The sequence below is a fragment of the Olea europaea genome, chromosome 20 (genome assembly GCF_002742605.1).
Source record: "Olea europaea var. sylvestris chromosome 20, O_europaea_v1, whole genome shotgun sequence".
In the NCBI taxonomy this organism is placed as follows: domain Eukaryota; kingdom Viridiplantae; phylum Streptophyta; class Magnoliopsida; order Lamiales; family Oleaceae; genus Olea; species Olea europaea.
The window spans coordinates 2,367,965-2,388,318 of record NC_036256.1 but is presented as its reverse complement, the minus strand read 5'-3'; the positions used below and the strand labels follow the sequence as shown (position 1 = coordinate 2,388,318).

Below are 20,354 nucleotides of genomic sequence, written 5' to 3'. Positions count from 1 at the left end.
TATACGAAGCATTTCCCAAGATTGTAAAAAAATTTGGACGCAGGAGATACAAGACATTACAAATTTCAAGAATGCATAAATGGAAGCCGAAACAAATATTGACAGACAAAATTGTAAAACAATATTTGTCTACACACGAAATATGATAATTATATGAAATTTACAATTAGTTATACATTTAATTATTCTATTATGGTATAGCATAGAATTCTAATATTTTATTATATTTATAGATTCGAGTCCTTACAGTATTTCAACTAATAGAAGAAGACATTGTGGTACACAACTCTGTCATTACCATTGGACAATAAACATACTATATTAGACAGCATTGTCACTGGAGAACTTGACAACATTGTACCACAAATTCCACATAGCAATCGTGTGCAACAAACAATTAATACTGATGATGCTGGTACTTCTAGAACATACGCTTCAGTTAGAACTTGACAACATTGTACCACAAATTCCACATAGCAATCATGTGCAGCAAACAATTAATGTTGATGATGTTGGTACTTCAAGAACATACGCTTCAGTTGGAATGGAGCCTAATTATGCTTCTATCGACTGTAACTATGTAACAAAAGAACAGATGGAAGAGATGTTCAGTACACATAGGTAGTATGTATTTGGTCTATACGATGACTTTAAGGCAAACATGGTTGAAGAATCTAGAAAATCAACATGCTGAATATCTTGAAAACCAGAAGCAAATGTTTGAAGAACAGCAAAAATATCACGAACATCAATATCAAGAGTTGCACTCTGCCTACCAATGTGGTATGCAATCTGCATATGTGGGTACTTAAGCTTTCTGCCGGGATTTTTTGGTACACACATGACTGAACAATCAAGAACACAAGAAACTAATTATCAAGCAATTATTGAAAATCAGAAAGAATTTTTTAGCAACAATAAAAAGGCAAAAAGATCACTATCAGGGAATGCAATTTTACATGGAATCTTACGTGGACAACAGTTTAACTTCGATGAGATCTTACATTGATGAACAGAACAACAACATGCTAAATAGAATAGGTGATATGGAAGCTATTGTTGGTTGTTTACAGGAAGATATTTCTGACTTTAGTAGTTAAATTCGTGGCAAGAAGCAAAACCTGAACAAATTCAAATTGAAATATCCACAAAAGAGACGTATAATAGAAAGATAAAATCTTCAGATTTTCCTCTCTAGGACTATTCTATAGAGAGGTATTTATATATTCATCAATGGGTGGTGGTGAATAAATTGGGGTAAAGCCTAACTCTAACTTATTAGTTTCATTGTATTTATTTAACACTAATCTAAACTATGATGTACAGTACATATTGAGATCTTGGAGGCAATATGTATGAAAGAGACATGCTACACAATATATTTGAAGACAAAGATATCAGCATTGCGATTAGTAAAGCTCATAAATCATAATTAATTTCAATCTACATTTGACATATCTAATTTATATCTATTTATTGTATTAGACTATAGAGATGGAGTTAAAGTTGTTGAGGCGATTGATTAAAAAAGGCTGTACTCTCCTCTCTAAATAATATGCAATTTTGGACTCAAATTTTGAAAATGAATGCCTTCGCCAAATGATGTGACAAACAAGTTTAAATGAAGGAAGTTCTAGTGCACATGATCATCAGATGGATTTCACTGTGTTAGAAAAATACATAAATGGCAATTTGCCAGAGTGCGGTCGCCCATGGGCAGCATACAATTATTTATTAATTTCATGTTCATATCCTTGCGATTATAATTATTATCTTTTTGTTATTGATTTCCATTAGTGGAAATTTCAGATATATGATTGTAGTCATGACGTCCACACACTAGGAGAAATAAGGAAACAAGTAGATACAATATATGAAATACTTCAATTATTATTGACAAATTCGAAATTTTGTTCTAGCAGACCTAATTTAAGAAAACACAAAAACAAGCGGCTTAAATTGGAGATTATACACCACTTGCCTTGCGCAAATAATGGGTAAGTATTTAAAGAATTTAAATTGTTTATTATTTACTACTATATTGAATTTTCCTTTTAATTTCAATTTATATATTCATTATTAATTTAGTCTAACAAAAAAAATTTGTATGTAGGCTGAACTATAGACTTTTTGTCCTCAAATATATAGAATGTTTTGTTCTAAAATATCCATTAGAAATAGTTGATTTGGAGAGGATGAGCATATATAGACGAACGATTGTAGCTGACATTTGTTACAATGAATATTTTTTACAGCCCCGTACATCCTGATTATAATTGTGATGTAAAGGATAATTTAAATACACATGCTCAATGTTGAGAATGATGGCTATGTAATAAGTTAGTCTTTAATCAAATTGGAATTATTTTTTCTTCTTGCTTTTTTATTGATACATATATTGGTATCTAACTAGAAATATAAAGGTGAGTTTTAAGGTTACTGTTCATAAGCTGGGTAGGTTGGTGGGCTGCTCATTGGTTGGGTGAGTTTTAAATTAGTGGTTGTCTTAACTATGGTTGGCTTAACTATTGTGGTTGGCTTAACTATGGTTTTCTTGGGTGGGGAGCCAAATTATAGGTTGAGATATTTCATTATCGTTTCTAGAGTATTCCTCAGTTGAGAGAGGCTGTAGAGAGCAATATCGAGGGTTTGCTTGTCGTCGTTTCCGTTTGATAGAGGAAATCTGAGGGTTTTTTGAGCCAACTTATAGGTTGAGAGATGTGATTATCCTTTCTAGAATTTTCCCCGTTTGAGAGAGGCTGTAGAGAGCAGTATTGAGGGTTTTCTTCTCGTTGTTTACCGTCGTTGTTTGACAGAGGAAATTTGAGGGTTTTCTTTCCCTTACTCACGGGATGCGCTCCCCGTCTGAGAGAGGTTGTAGATCTAACTAGAGGGTTTTTTTCTCTTCGTTTACCTTTGTCATTACAGTGCTCAAGGTGCCTGTAAGTTTGGATTCTATGAATACTTCAAGAAGTACTATAATGACCTTGCAGGACCAGAAAACGCAGTCAAATACAAGACTCTGATCTATCTTGCTGGTTCTGCATCCGCTGAGGTCATTGCAGATATTGCGCTCTGCCCCTTTGAAGCTGTGAAGGTTCGTGTTCAGACACAGCCTGGTTTTGCTAGGGGGTTGTCTGATGGGCTTCCTAAGTTTGTGAAATCTGAAGGTGCTCTTAGGTATGTAAAACACAATTTTCTTTCATTCTAATATAATTTTGCCTGCCAAATGGAAATATATAGAGCTCATATTTTTCTCCCTGTTTGCAGGTTGTACAAGGGCCTAGTTCCTCTTTGGGGACGTCAAATTCCACGTAAGTTTATAGATGTGTGTGATGCAACTTTCTTCTTGTGTTTGACTTTTCAAATAAAATATATGCTGGGCATTGACTTTGTGCATTGTCATAGAAGCTCTCCTATACATCCGTTGGATACTGTATTTTAAAGTTGCTTCAACTTTTATAATCGGTATTGCATCAATTTTGTGTTTCAAATATATGATGGATGACAAGATGGTGCAAAGTACCAACGTACTGCTTGCTGAATCTTTGCCCAACACGATCTTTCCTTTAATGGGCTTTAGGATGATGTAGATGTCCATATTAATAAAACTAATATATGCAGATAATCAATACATGAGCCTTTTTTAATTGCATTGTTTGGTTGTTTATTGGTATGTTATTGCTTGATGCAGTCAGTGCTAATTAGTTGTTTCATTCATTCTTGCTTCTATGTTCATTTGCGGTTTCTTGTAAACATATTTTTTATTGCTAAATGCTTGGCCTTTATTACATACAGTGGGCTAAATTCCTTTGTTAAATGATCTTACATTCATGTCGATGTTCAGCCTGCTGATATTTTTACAATGGCTAATATATTATGATTTTTGAACTTTTTGCCATACCATATAGATTGCTGTGTGGAGTATTTTGATGTATGGTTCTGTAACGCCCCAATTTTTTTTTTTTTTTTGCATAAACACGGGAACGTTACGAAAACTCATTTTTCTTTAATTAAAAAAAATGCGGAACTATATAAAATTCTTCAATAAAAAAATAATTGTAACGTTTAAATTAAAATTATTGAAAGCGTATCTAACCATAAACATAAACTCCTAAGTAATTCAAATAATGCGTTCTAAATTAAAATAAACAAATTGCTAAATTTAAAATGGCAAACTTATTTCTTTTTCTCTATTCTTTATCCACTTGGCAGTCCGCATCACCAATTCTCCACTGTTCCAATCGACCCGAACTAATCTGAAAAATTAATGTAAGAGTGAGTATTAAAAATACCCAGTAAGATACGTGCAAATTTTCATACACAGGTATATAACAAATAAATAATACACTTCATACCGCTCTTCTCTTATGGAGTATATCGGTGACCAAGCGACACACCCATCTTAGGTCCTCTTAATTTTCATGTAGAAATTTCATATCTCTTTCTCTAGAACCCGAAGGTCCACTAGCATTCCATGCATATTTAATCGCATATAAGAGCATAAGGAAACGTAAACACTTTGCACATAAATGTATCTTACCTTGTTATCGAAATGTACACGAAAAATATTTGAATGCACGTTCCAAAATTCCTTCCTCTACTCTGTGAACGATTTATTGATCGACAGTGATAGTTGATGTATGACAAATTTCTGTTTTCACACACTCTTTCCTCTTTCTCTCTCTCTCTCTCTCTCTTTCTTTCTTCTCTCTCTTTCACGTGTGAGTATTTTTTGGTGTGGTAAAATATGAAATCCTTGCCTAGTATTTATAGGTATAGGCTAGAGTAGTAGATAAACCAAAACTTTGATTTGATAAAGTCAAATCCAATGTGGCACGTACCATAAAAAAATTGTACTTTATCATTATTTTATTTCATTTAAAAGAACTACCATTCCTATCCAATAAAAATGTGGTAGCCAATCAATCAAATTCAAAATGGGTTAAAACTATATAAAATTATATTTATCTTGTTTTCTTTCAATTGGGTATAACTTAATACGTTCTTATCCAAAATAACTTTTCTCGAGTCATAGACTTCTAATTAATTACGACCTTCGAAATGAGTCTAATATTGATATACATATCATTACTTTATCAAAATCCAATTATTTGACCCCAAATATATAATATATTAATATTTATTTCACCTTAATCCCTCACTTTCAAAATAATATAATAATTTATTTATTTTTTTAAAAAAAATTTCGGAATGTTACAGGTTCTCATCTTTATATGAGCTAACTGCTAGAGATTTTAAGCACATGATCTCTCCTTTGATTGGGATGAGGATGATGTGGACGCCAAACAACTTACTCGTGCGTATTTAATAGAAATATTTCCTATGGAAAATCAATGTTGAACCTTTTTTAACTGCTTCATTCCTTTGGTTTATTCTTTTACTTCACAGTACAACGGTGTTTAGGAACCTTATTCTCTGTAAAGGTGAGTCTTTTACTTCGATTTTTTCAGGTGTCAATTATTTTATATTTCTGTCGTGATTTTTCTTAAATATATAATGTTTTCTGCAAGTGCTGGTACTTCGACAGTGGATGAACACCGGTTCATAGGATATTTGCCGCAAAGGTTTGTAAAGCTTTTACTTTAAAAGACATTTTTTCGCAAGCCATTTATGGAGATACCACGAGATGCTTTTGGAGGGACGATTGAGGATTTTGTATTAAATAAATTGAAAGAATAGAGGCTACAATTTCGTTTTCCCCAAAATATTTAAAATTTGATGCTCTATAAAATATTTCTTTTTTTTCCATTTTCCTTCCTTTTCATTTTATTTCGATTTCTTTTGTAGGCTACTAAGACAAACATAATCAAATAATCTGAATGCGAATTCTGCTTGACCAAGTCACAGTTAAAATTCAAAATTGAGGAAGAATGAATGTGAATGAAGCCCTCTGCATTAGAAGAAGACTCAAGATCTAACGTCTGCAAATGCAGCTTCACTACTTCCGTACTTGGGTACTCTGTTTGTTAATTTCTTTGACTATTTCAATTGTTGGCTTCGTGTGTAATTATTGTATACTTTGATTTTGGTAATTCGTCGTATATCAGAATTGGGATCATTTGCATCTGGTTTCTTTTTCCTTTTGTCTTCTTTTTAATTAATTTCTAATCTGGTCATTTCACTAGCATCAAAAAGTTATTCTACAGCTTAGTGGAGAAATTCATGGCTTCTAAGTTTCTGTATGGCGATGCTTTATGCAATCACTGCAAAGGTTTAGTTTTTGTCAATATTTTAGGATATGGTAGGTGTTGTGTGATGAATGTGAAAGAATATGATCTATTAGCATCAGACACGGTAGTTGATTCCACAATCGTGGAAAGCATGAGTGGATCCATTAAAATGAAATTTTATAGAAATGATAAATCACATTATTTTAATGAAGTTTCTGTGAAATAATTCTAGGTATCCTTAGAAAAGTAGTTCTTTAACAAGAAGCATTAATGTAACAAGATTTTTTTTTCTATATATTCATAACACCTTTTAGTGTCTACATGATATTACTTTCTTAAATACATTCAGTGATCCTTGGTTCATAAGACTTCAAGAGTGTGGCTCGATGCTTAATTAACTCATCCTTTGTTAACAATCCATTATTCAGGATGATATCATTCTTGGAGCAAACACACGAGACACCTAAGGACCCATTGTTGTGAATAAGAATTGCGATAAAATTATATATTTTTGTGAATTTTAAATATGATTTATTTCCCCTTCTGGTGCTCTCGTATTTCGTCTCTTGGGAGTAATGGTGTGAAAATGATATTTTTTTTCACGAAAATAATAGAATGCCTTCGTTTGATTCCATATAGGACGCTGGGTTGGAGCAAGAAATTGAAAACTTGAAAAAGAAGTTGGCTACTGCACAAGAGAAAATAGAAATATTCAAAAAGAGTTATCAAAGGCTTATAATATTATATTAAAGTTAGATTTTGGATACAATCATTGAATTGAATTGTTTGTGTATATTCATCTGTTACTTAAATTGCTGTGATGAGAGAGTGATATTTTATTGCAGTTTCTTTTGTCGTCGCCATTTGTGAAAAGTGAGAAGAAAGAAAATGTGTAAAACATTTTGTGTGAATGTTTTAAGTAATATGTTATGTTTACTTATAGACATATTTGTTGAATGGTATGGATATTTGGTACAATAGTTGTTTATTTAATTTCTTTGTTCAGCCAACATGGTTTTCCTTAAGGTCAAGTCTTTCATAGTTCTAAAATGCAAATATTTGCCAAAGAATACTTCTATTAATATATTATTTGTAACTGCAGCACTAATTCTATGTTTTTTTGCCAAGTTTTCCAGCTCTTTAACCTCAGCCTTTTGTCAAGGGCTCAGTTGAAGAAAGACAGCAAAGTGAACAACTCTTGGAGGTTCATCCAGGTTGTCTTCTTTGTAATAGTGCATAGCTCCCTTGGTGAATTTTGAGTGACTAATACATTAAAAATATATGAGTACTTAACATTTAATTTTTCTTTTGTTTTGTGTGAATTTTAACTAATACTAAAAGTTTTAAAACTACAGTGACTAACATAGTGTTAATGTACAGCTTTATTTGTTTTTACATTATTGCATTCTTATTTTATTTCAGTTATACTTTTTACTTATTGATCTCAAGAAATAATTGAAAGAGAATAAATAACCTGTGTTAGATTTAGGTTAATTCTATAAACTAAATTTAACAACTATCTGGTGTTTAAGTTATTCTAATGAAATGCTTTTTTGAAATGATCTTTTTCAAACTTGTTACTTAATTTTTTTACACAGTTTAATTTATTGTTGATTTTTCAGTGATGGCTTTGAATACTATTCTTTTATTTACAATCAATTACTGAAGTGTTTGTGTATGTTCATCTGTTACTTAAATTGCTGTGATGAAAGATAATGATATTTTATTTCAGTTTATTTTTTTGTCACCATCTGTGAAAAATGAGAAGAAAGGAAATGTGTAAAACATTATGTGTGAATGTTTTAAATGATATGTTATATTTACTTATAGACATATTTATTGAATGGTATAGATATTTGGTGCAATAGTTGCTTATTTAATTTCTTTATGATATTTTATTTCAGTTTCTTTTGTTGTCGCCATCTGTCAAAAGTGAGAAGAAATAAAAATTGTAAAACATTATGTGTGAATGTTTTAAGTAATGTGTTATGTTTACTTATAGACATATTTGTTGAATGGTATGGATATTTGGTACAATAGTTGGTTATTTAATTTCCTTCTTCAGCCAACATGGTTTTCCTTAAGATCAAGTCTTTGATAGTTCTAAAATGCAAACATTTGCCAGAGAATACTTCTGTTAATATATTATTTGTAACTGCAGCATTAATTCTATGTTTTTTTGCCAAGTTTTCCAGCTCTTTAACCTCAGCCTTTTGTCAAGAACTCAGTTGAAGAAAGACATCGAAGTCAACAAGTCTTGGAAGTTCATCCAGGTTGTCTTCTTTGTAATAGTGCACAGCTCCCTTGGTGAATTTTGAATGACTAATACATTAAAAAGATATGATTAGTTAACATTTGACTCTTCTTTTGTTTTGTGTGAATTTTAACTAATGCTAAAAGGTTTAAAACTACAGTGACTAAGATAGTGTTAATGTACAGCTTTATTTATTTTTACATTATTGCATTCTTATTTTATTTCAGTTATACTTTTTACTTATTGATCTCAAGAAATAATTGAAAGAGAAAAAATAACCTGTTTTAAATTTATGTTAATTCTATAAACTAAATTTAACAACTATCTGGTATTTAAGTTATTCTAATGAAATGATTTTTTGAATTGATCTTTGTCAAACTTGTTACTTAATTTTTTTACATAGTTTAATTTCTTGTTGGTTTTTCAGTGATGGTTTTGAATATTATTCTTTTATTTACAATCAATTACTGAAGTGTTTGTGTATGTTCATTTGTTACTTAAATTGCTGTGATGAAAGATAATGATATTTTATTTCAGTTTCTTTTTTTGTCACCATCTGTGAAAAATGAGAAGAAAGGAAATGTGTAAAACATTATGTGTGAATGTTTTAAATGATACGTTATGTTTACTTATAGACATATTTGTTGAAATGGTAGGATATTTGGTGCAATAGTTGCTTATTTAATTTCCTTCATCAGCTAACATGGTTTTCCTTAGCGTGAAGTCTTTGATAGTTCTAAAATGCAAACATTTGACAGAGAATACTTCTTTTAATATATTATTTGTAACTGGAGCATTAATTCTATGTTTTTTTGCCAAGTTTTCTAGCTCTTTAACTTCAGCCTTTTGTCAGGGGCTCAGTTGAAGAAAGACAGTGAAATCAACAAGTCTTGGAAGTTCATCCAGATTGTCTTCTTTGTAATAGTGCACAGCTGCTTTGGTCAACTCCTGTAGGTTCTGTATAAGATTTAGTTTTCTCAGTTTCCTCTTTTTTTATTTATTTATAAAGTAAATCTATTTAGTCATTTGCAATCTGGTTTTGATTTATAAAGTGAATCCATTTAGAAATTTGCAATTTGGTAACATCTCAGATTTGGTTTCACAAACCCCACGGTAGCATAACATTGACATCAAAAAATTTGGCAACATCCTAAAAACATGTCTAAAATGTTAAAAACCACCGGGTATTATCATATTTTTCTTTTCATTCTTATTTTGATTACTAAATCAAATGATTGCACCAAATACAGAGAGTCTTCAAGCTATTGTAATGAAATGATTTTTTAAATTGATCTTTGTCAAACATGTATTTATTTCGAGTGTTTTTTTTATTTGGTTTTATGTATATTAAAATTCGTTTCATCATTTTCTATGATATTGAACTTTGTTTATTTATATTGAATATACAAAAGGAATGTATATTTTGATTGTAGGTAGAAAAATGGCTTCAGTGTCTAAGAAAAATAAAAGGCGAAGAGAATTTTGCAACGACAATGTAAACTTCGATATCAACGTACAGATGCCAAAAAGAAAATCTTTACGTTTTGTTCAATTAGAAGGTATTCACAATTAACTACAATTGATGTATTAGGTTTTATATTTTGTCTGCGTCTAACATTTGAAATGATTTTACAAATTAAAAACTTTGTAGCTTCTGGTGTTACCAATTCAAATTCAATTACCCACTTCTCTAATTCTGAAATGGGAGGTGATCAAACAGGTAATAAAATATTTAACTTATTTATATTAATTACATATTTTTTCCAATAGTGAAAAGATCATGTATTCTTTAAATAAATGAATATGATTACTTTGTCATGTTTCATTTATGTTATGCATAATTATGCTGGAAATGTTTTCATATTTAGCCATTTTTGTTGTAATAATGTTTCTAACATTGATGTTGGATCAAATAAGTTTTTTTGGTATATTTGTTTTTTCAAAAATTGAATTTATAACCATGTTTTATATTTTTTTAAACAAATATGTCTCGCTTAGATTCTAATGTAGTTTCAATCATAGGTAGTTGTTCTGCAACTTATACCCATGAACTTGGTGTTCACTCAGAGCTAATACCATCAATGTTTACAATAAATGAAGGTTTGTTTTCGATACCAAACAAATCACATGTATTACCTTGCCCTGTGTTATGTGAATACTGTGGGGCTCTAAAATTTAAAGATGAACCAAAAGGTTTTTGTTGTAGTGATGGAGTTGTTAGATTGAAAGCGAATGATACTCCTGATGAATTACATCATCTATTTACATCAAATACTGTTGAATCCATTGAGTTTAAAACTTACGTACGAACTTACAATAACAATTTCTCATTTACTTCATTTGGTGTGCATTATGATAAAAATTTGTGCAAAAGAAACAAAGGAATTTATACTTTTAGAATTCAAGGTCAAATATATCATTTCATAAATGATACTCTTGTACAAAACGATCGCCCTTCTTATATGTAGCTCTATTCTTTTGATACTGAAAATGATATAGAGCATCGACTACAACTTTCTGATAAGTTAACAAAGTGTATACTTTCAAAGCTTGTGAAACTAATGGAATTGAATCCGTACGCAATTTTCTTTCGAACTTTAACAAATATTCCAGATTTGAAATCTCATTGTCTAAAAATTAGATCTGATTGTGGATTACATCAAAGAGTATATAATACACCATGTGCATCTCAAGTTGCTGCTCTTTGGGTTGATAATGATTCTTCTACTAATGAACGAGTGAGTGATATAATTATTTCTTGTAATTCTGGAGAAAAACATCAAATACATTATTATTTTGGCTGTTATGATCCTCTTCAATACCCTTTATTATTTCCTTTTGGTGAAACTGGTTGGCACCAAGGTATTGTTAGGATTGACAAACGCAAAAGACAACAAATATGTGCAAACGAAAACTTATTTGACTTTCATGAGTTACATTCTGCTCCAAAAATTTTTACGGTAGAAAATACAGGTGAATAATTTAGTTATGCATAGTATATTTCTTTTAGAAATGTTTAAAATTTCATATTGTGAGACATTTTCTTCTTCTATGCTTTCTCCAGTGGTTCAAAAAAAGACAACAAGAGCTCAAGTATCATGTAAAGAATACTATTGTTACAAATTACAGGTTAGACCTTCACATAAATCAATTTTACTTCATGCTGGACGTTTGTTACAACAATATGTTGTAGATATTATGTAAAAATAGAAACGTCTAGATTAGATTATTTTCGTAATAATCAAAACGAAATACGCGCTGAGCTTTACCAAGGGATTACAGATTGTGTTAAGTCCGGTGAAACTAGAGCAGTTATGACTGGTAAAAGAATTGTTCTGCCATCGTCTTTTATTGGTGGTCCAAGGGACATGAACAAAAGATATATGGATGGAATGACATTGGATAGAATGACATTAGTTCAAAAATTTGGTAAATCTGATATTTTCTTGACTATTACTTATAATCCAAATTGGCCTGAAATAGAAGACCAATTAAGGTATAATGACGAATCATAAAATAGAACTGAACTTTTAACTCGAATCTTTAGAGCTAAGTTAGAAGAACTAAAAATTGATATATTCAAAAATAAAATTTTTGGTTCTACAGCTGCATATATATATGTCATAGAATTCCAAAAAAGAGGTTTACCACATGCTCATTTTTTAATCATTTTAGAACATGCATCTAAAATCATTACTCCTGAATCTATAGATAAATTTGTTAGTGCTGAGATTCCAGACGAACAAATTTATCCTCATTTATACTCATCTGTTGTTGCTCACATGATACATGGTCCTTGTGGCATTTTAAGTCCAACAAACATATGCATGAATAAAAATAAACAATGTAGAAGTCATTTCCCAAAGGATTATACCCCAAAAACGTTGTTAGGCGAATTTTCATACCCAAAGTATAGACGTTTAAATAATGGGAAAACAGTCAAAGTTAGAGGACAATGGTTAGATAACAGATGGATTGTACCTTACAATCCGTATCTGTTGGCTAAATTTAATTGTCATATAAATGTTGAAATTTGTTCAACCATCAAAGCTGTGAAATATTTGTATAAATATGTATACAAGGGACATGATAAAATTGGTTTTTCTATGCATTCTGAGGAACATGTGCTTGATGAGATTAAAAATTTCCAAACAACTAGATGGATTTCTCCTCCTAAAGCATTATGGAGAATTTTTGGTTTCATTCTTTCAAAAATAAATCCTCCAGTTGTTACTCTTCAATTACATCTCGAACATAATAATTTTATTACATACAAAAGTTCTGAAAATCTTGAGAAGATTGTAAATACTGACTTTTTCAAAAAAACTATGTTAACAGAATTTTTCCATATGAATCTTGTTGATAAAAAGGCCATGACTCTTTTATATAAACAATTTCCAGAATTTTTTGTTTGGGACTCCCATAGTAAGTGTTGGAGCCATAGAAAACAAGGTGTTTGTATCGGTAGAGTAGTTACAGCAAATTCAAATGAAGGGGAAAGATATTACCTGCGTCTTTTGTTAAATCATATTAGAGGTGCAACATCATATCGTGCTTTAAAAACTGTAAATGGTGTTGAAACATCATCTTTTCGAGAAGCAGCGCTTTTACATGGTTTGCTTAGTGACGATGCTAATTGTTATTTATGTTTGCATGAAGCTTCAGAGTATCAAATGCCTACTCCATTTTGTCGTCTTTTTGCAACAATTCTAACCTTGTGTGCTCCGAATGATCCGAAAAATCTATGGAACAAATTCAAAATTTTTATGGTTGAGGTTTTTATACATGCTGGTATGTCATCAAAAGTTGCTGAACTTAAAGCTCTTTTAGAAATTAATGCAACTTTAGAACTTTCTTGTAAATCCATTAATAGTTATGGTTTCGTATCGCATAATGTACATTTACATGAAAATGAACTTGTTGCTAGAGTAATAAATGATGAACTAAGCATTAACGTGTCAGAACTAGATATTATGTCTCCCCAGCAACTTAATACTAAACAAAAAATAGCGTATGATATAATCCTAACGAAAGTAGATACTAATGTTAGCGGCATGTTCTTTGTTGACGGTCCTGGTGGAACGGGTAAAACTTTTTTATATCGTGCATTATTAGGTAATGTGAGGTCAAGACAAATGATTGCTTTAGCAACAGCATCTTCTGGTGTTGCATCTGGTCTTTTGCTTGGTGGACAAACAACACTTTCTAAATTTAAAATACCTCTAGAAATTTGTAGTGACACAATATGTAACATTAGTAAACAGAGTGCTCTTGCAGAACTTTTTCGAATGACAAAACTAATCATATGGGATGAAGCTCCAATGGTGAGTCGATATGTTGTTGAAGCATTAGATAAAATGTTAAGGGATGTTAATAATTGTGAATTCCCCTTCGAAGGTAAAGTAGTTGTCTTAGGAGGAGATTTTCGTCAAGTTCTACCTGTTGTTCAAAGAGGTAGTAAGGATGTTGTAATAGGAGTAAGTCTTGTGAACTCTTATTTATGGCCTTTATTTACAAAACTAAGATTAAAGGAAAACATGAGAGCGCGATTAGATACACCCTTTTCTAAATATTTACTTGATATTGGAGACGGAATTATAGAAAAACATTCATGTAACATGATACAACTTCCAGTGGACATAACTATAGATTTCGAAGAAGACATCACTTCTTTACAATCATTAATAGATATAGTTTACCCAAATTTAAATAATTATGTTGACAATCTTGATTACATGGTTAATAGAGTTATTTTAACTCCGAAGAATGAGTATGTTGATGAAATTAATAATTTGTTGATTCGTCATTTCCCTGGAAATTCTTTTACTTATTTTAGTTTTGATGAAGCTATTGATGCAACTAAGTAGAGTATGCAATAAGACTTTTTCAATAGTTTAACTCCGAATGGTGTACCGCCGCATGAACTAATACTAAAACCAAATTGTCCTGTTATGTTACTTAGAAATATTAATCCTTCAGAAGGTCTTTGTAATGGAACTAGACTTATTTGTAAGAGTTTTCGAAGAAATATTATAGATGCTGAAATTGCAATTGGAGATTATAAAGGAAAAAAGGTTTTCCTTCCTCGAATTCCTTTCATTCCACTTCAAAGTGACAAGAATCCTTTCCCTTTCAAAAGAACACAATTTCCAATTCGTCCATGTTTTGCAATGACAATTAATAAATCTCAGGGACAAACACTTGATTTTGTTGGTTTATATCTTCCTGAGCCAGTATTTTCTCACAGTCAATTATATGTCGCTTTGTCTCGAGCCAAAAATAGAAATTGTATTAAAGTTCTTATCAAACCAATAACAGCCCAAAAATTACATACAAAATGTACTAAAAATGTTGTTTACAATGAAATTTTAGCAATGGTAAATACATAAAATCATATTTTCATTTACATTTGCCAATAATCATTACAAAACATATTCAAGAAGTGTGTGCCTCCATTTTTTATTGTAAGTTTACTTTCAACAAAAAAAGACTTCCTTAGTATTCTATTAGCTAACCAAAACAATTGATGCAAGGTTAAATTTTTCTATTCAATTTTCTTATTTATTTATCCTCACTTTTTAGGTTTTTTTTTTCCTTCTTTTTGTATGTGTCTGAAATTGTTCATTTTATCTATACAGAGCAAGTATCAGCATTATGAGTCAATTTTGACAAACAAAGGTCTACCAATCAAAGCTAGAAGAGAATTATGGTACAATTATCTCACTTCACTTTGCTGTCATCATTTTGCATTATTTCTGGTTCATAAAGAAATAAAACTAAGCTCCATAATTGTTCATTTTTCAATCTCGAAATATCTTCTAATGTTTGGAGAATATAAAACCTGTTAGTGTCCTGTAAAATGTTCAAAGTAACTATCTTATTTCACTAATATTCTAGCCTACCACCAATAGATAGCTTGTCTATCGCTGCATAAAAAGGAAACTGCAATGTTCTTGTTTTGTTCTATGTATCAGTGTATACTATCTTCAGTTCTGTGCCTGCAACACTTAGAAATAATGTCTGCAACACAAATCTTGGTCCTATCAACTTGCTATTTTCTTGATAGTCAATAAAGAAATAAATACTTCATCTACTAAAGCTTAGCTTGAGAAGATGAAAATTCTGTTTATTAGAAAGGGATCTGGATTTCCTTCACAGCCACTGTATCAAATTTTGTAATTAGTAAACCCAAGCTCTAATTTAGACAGCCCCATTTCTTGCAGATTCTTATAAAAGCTAAGGATATAGATTTTAATTGGTTAAGTCATTTTTATTTTATAAAAGCAATAGCTTGATGAGTTAGTTTTTTTTTTGCTCTTTGTGTGAATTGTAGGTGTCATTTTTTCTTCGGATACTGCCAATATGCGTGACTAGGATATACTAAGCAAATTCCTTTTAAAGTTCAACACTGGAATATTTTGATGAGTTAAGTTACTTGATTTTATAAAAGCAAGAGCTTCATGAATTAATTGTTTTTTTTTTCTTTGTGTAAATTGCAGGTGTCATTTTTTCTTGGGATGGTGCTAATACGCAAGGCTTGGATGTAAAGTATTTGAACCACAGAAAAATTTCTCATTGAAACTGTGAGTCAGAAAAGCTATCTAGATCTTTGATTAAATTTGAACCTAAATTGATGAAGTAATTAAGACAACGTGTAGAAAATTATGTGTGAAAATGTTTTAAGTGATATATTATGTTTGCTTATAGACACATTCATTGAACAGTACTGTAGGTGCCGAATAACTTTTTAAATTTTTTTTTTTTTTGAGTTTATGGGACATATAGAGATTTTTTTTTTCATTTAATGAGTGTGCACTCTTGTGTGAGTTCTAACTAAAGCCAAAAGGCTCAAAACTATAGCAACGTCCAGTATGTTAATGTACAGTTCTTTGTGTTTTTGTCCAATTAATTGCGATTTTGTTACATTAGTAATACACCTCAAATCCAAATAAATATTTATGCCAAACTTAGAAAGTGTAGAAAGTCGAGTCATAATTCTTGCTTGTTCAAATGGATGAAACCATATATTTTGCCTCACTACAAACATCATATGTTGTGTTTTTTTAATTGGAGTTATTTTAGTTTCCTGATTTATATGATTGTAAATTATTTTTCATATTTTTCTTGTAAAAGTCACAACCTAATTTTGACTGAAACATTGAAAGCTGTCATTTTCAATGTTCATATTTTTCAAGGTACTTAAGATTCAATGGAAACTTTCTCATCAGATGTGTTAACTCTATATTTGCATGAATTCACTCCATGTTTATTATAGCAATTAATTAGAAGCTGCACTAAGTTGAACCCTTGATCGTGAAATATCGAATGCTTGTTGACCCAAGTTGAACTCTTTTGCAGTCTGTAATGAAAGGACACACCATCCTTTTGGGTCAATACCTCTTTACTGGGACTAAGACCACTTCTGTTTGGTAGAAGGTATGAATCAGATGAAGTAAAAGGTGCCGATGTGCTTTGTGTGGTAGGTAAAGAATTCCTCAACCTTTTTCAGGTCATTATTTACCACTCATGCTTCTCAAATACATATTCAACTGCTCACTCTATCTGATAAGGACAAGTAAGGAAGCAAGTTGTAGCAAGATTTGCTTCTTTCTAGATGTCAATATGATCTGTTAACTCAATGTATTAGTTTGGAATATTTTTTTAGAGATAATTGATGGATTGGCTATGTATATGTTTTAGTCTCTCTAAACTAGGCATTAAATTTCGCACTCGCTTTTATATTTGCCTTTAATAGATACACTTTTAACTTTGCTGTATTTCAATTTTACTATAGATTATTAGCACATGGAGTGTTCAGTATAAAATTGATTTTCTTTCATTGTCATATGCGTAGCATTTAAAAAATGTTTGTAAGGTAAATATGGAAAAGAAAAAGAATACTTCTTTATTCTTCTATATTTTCTCTGTGCTATAAATTAATAGTTAGAGTGCAAACATTCATGATTTCCAGTTTTCTTGTTTTTCACTTCCAATAAAAAATGTCAAAGTCAAGGTCAAACCAATATTGAATAAAAATGGTTCACACCTGTTACACTAGCCTTCTGAAGGATTTGGTTAAAGTTGAAGAAATTAAAAGAGTTGTATCTTCTGGAGTCGTGACTCAATGCTTGGTTCCCGCCAGAATTAATGATCAGTATCTGACTAATCTTCTTTTGAACCCCAAGACTTTTTAGTCTTTCAACCAACTAATTGAACTTTTTAAATATGTATGAAGTATTAACAGCTTTTTTGAATGAAAGAAAAAAAATAGATAAATGCTTCATCTACTAAAGCTTAGCTTGAGAAGATGAAATTTGTGTTTATTAGAAAGGAATCTGGATTTTCTTCTATTAGTGTATTATGTACTTAACTTGTAATTTTTTTTTAAACTTCAATGCCACAATATTTTTGTGAATTAAGCCATTTTATTTTATAAAACGAAAAACTACTGCAAAAATGCAGGTAAAGGACTTCCTTTGGCATTCGTATCTCTTAGCATATTAATTGCATTTAATTGAATACATGTTCATTTTCTATTTTCACTGGTTTTGAACCCCAAGTCTATGACAAAGCTACTAGAAGTCATTGATCCGAGATTGTTTGTTGTTCTCTTCCTTTTCTGTTTAATGTGATTTTTTATCATGGCTAGATCTAATGCTCGGTTGTTCTACCCTTAGTCAATTGCTCAACTTCTTAGGTAGATCATGCACTTGTGCTGTTGATGGAACTTACCTGAACTCCAATCAGGGTCCATGGAACGATCCTAAAATAATGAAGGTATACATGTTTCTAAGAGTGACTCATCTGTTTCTAATTTCTTCATTATGTAACACTTAGGCTATCCATTGTCACTAAAATATAAAATTTCTCTCAATTTGTAGGTTGTGTATAATGCAGAAACAACTCTCGTTATATTTAGCTGCATCCACCTAAGGTACTAATTTTTGACTTTGATATACATTAAATTTTTATATTCTGTAAATTTAACATTTTTTTCCACATATCATACTATCAGAGAAAAGCAAATGATGCATTGACAGTTGAAACAAGGTCAGATGTCAATCCTTGCTCTCTAAGTACAAAAAATTATCTCTACGTGTACATTATTGGCTCTTATTGTTGACTAAATAAGTTTGATTTCATTCTTCATATGGCCTATTACTAAGTACTGTTTGATCCTTCTCCACTTAGATTCCACTTTACCAATAAAACTAAGCTCCATGATTGTTCATTTTTCAATATTGAAATATCTTCTAATATTTATTAATTATCAAGTCAATTTAACTGCTTCCATAACTTCAGCAGTCGGTCCTTGTGGCATTCTGTCTCAGAAAATCATCTCGTCTCATTTTTTGAACTTTAAGCTATTCCTAAATAATGCATTTCACTTGTTATTACTGCACTTATCACTAGCACATCTCATTGTCTAAACATGTGACACCTATAACTTTCATTTAACCATAAACATTACTCACTGACCTGAAAAACTTACTGCTCCAACAACAAAACACCTGTCACATGCAAAAAACCACATGTCCTACCTGACAACCCACTACCTCCATTTATTTCCTTCATGCCCTTGCTTGTCACAGTAAAAAAAGTTTCTGCCTGCCACTAAGAACATTCCATTCTCTATTTAAATTAAAAATTCATCCTTCAGACATTGTAAACCTTTGATCAGTCTTTCCCACCACCATCTAATCTCTTAGCGTGTATACAAGGTACCACAAAACCTTCAAATATTTTCTCCTTTCCAGTTTCAGTTTTCCACCTTTAACTTCACCATTGTACTTCTCTTTCTTACATTCAACACAATCCATTTAATGGAAATATTTTGCAAACCATCATTCCACATATCTTCCAATTGTTGCATTTCATTCTAACACTTTCACTTCTAACAATTATTAGCTACTAATCAGGTTCAATTCTTTGCAGATGGAGATGCCCACAGAATACAAGCTAATACCTGACATAAAACCTGGAGACTCCAGCTGGACAGTAAAGGCAATAGTTTCAGAAAAATGTTCTCCAACCAAAGCTCGAAACAGCCAATTAAAATACCAACACATTTGGTTAATGGATCCTAAGGTAACTCTTGTCATATAATTTAAATTTATTTCTTCCAAACTATATGCTGTGGTTTTCCAACCTCCTTTATATAGAATATACATTTCAATCTCAAAGCAATTACATGAATAGAACATTGGTTCATCATTACTTAAGTAAACTTAATACCATTAAATTTTAATTTTCAAAACTGAAGCTAAATATTCAAATATTTTTATTATTTTTTCACCAACTTTTAATGCACAAGAGGATCACTTTTAACTTAGTTTCTCTCACATAATCATAATGAATAAATTCATTTACAGAATTCATAACAAAATTTAAATTTGACTTCACAAAATCAATGATGTTCAGACCTATTTTAATTCTTTATTTCTTACTGATTGACATTATACTGTTCCATAGTTTTTTGATCACATACAAGAAATTAAACATTAACATATGATCTTATTCAAGACTTTTTAGTTTTATCAATTATTGAAATGGGATCAGAATATAAGATTCAATTTCTTGTTTATCTACATTTTTTGGTTGTCTTTTATTCATCGCTAGCAACAGGATAATCCTACAGTTTTATTTTTGTCTTTACCTCAATCATTATTTCAACTTTTGATTTTTGTGTACGTTGAGAATATGACGATTACAATACCTGAAGTAAATACTTTTTGCAAATAATCTGACGTCATGTACTTTCTTGCACATGTCCATATCTATTTATTGATGATAATTTCCTTGCACATGTCCATATCTATTTCTCTTATTTGATACTTGGTTCACAAGTTGATTGAAAGACTTTCAAATTTTGCACCAACATTCAGACCCATTTCAATTCTTCATTT

At 30.8% G+C, this 20,354-nt stretch overlaps 1 protein-coding gene and 1 long non-coding RNA gene across 2 annotated transcripts; both read left to right on the top strand.

The window, feature by feature from the left end:
• Positions 1–5,542: 5,542 nt before the first annotated feature.
• LOC111369200 lies at positions 5,543–6,088 on the top strand. The gene is made up of 2 exons (XR_002698070.1): positions 5,543–5,588; positions 5,812–6,088. It is a non-coding gene; the product is annotated as an uncharacterized LOC111369200 (long non-coding RNA).
• Positions 6,089–12,776: 6,688 nt separating this feature from the next.
• Positions 12,777–14,315, top strand: LOC111368951. The gene has a single exon (XM_022990442.1). It carries the CDS (start codon positions 12,777–12,779, stop codon positions 14,313–14,315), a length of 1,539 nt encoding a protein of 512 aa, XP_022846210.1.
• The last annotated feature ends 6,039 nt before the right edge of the window (positions 14,316–20,354 follow it).

What these genes read in the sequence shown, in the direction of transcription:
- LOC111368951 (XM_022990442.1), top strand. Translation starts at nt 12,777, where the DNA reads ATGTTAACAGAATTTTTCCATATGAATCTTGTTGATAAAAAGGCCATG.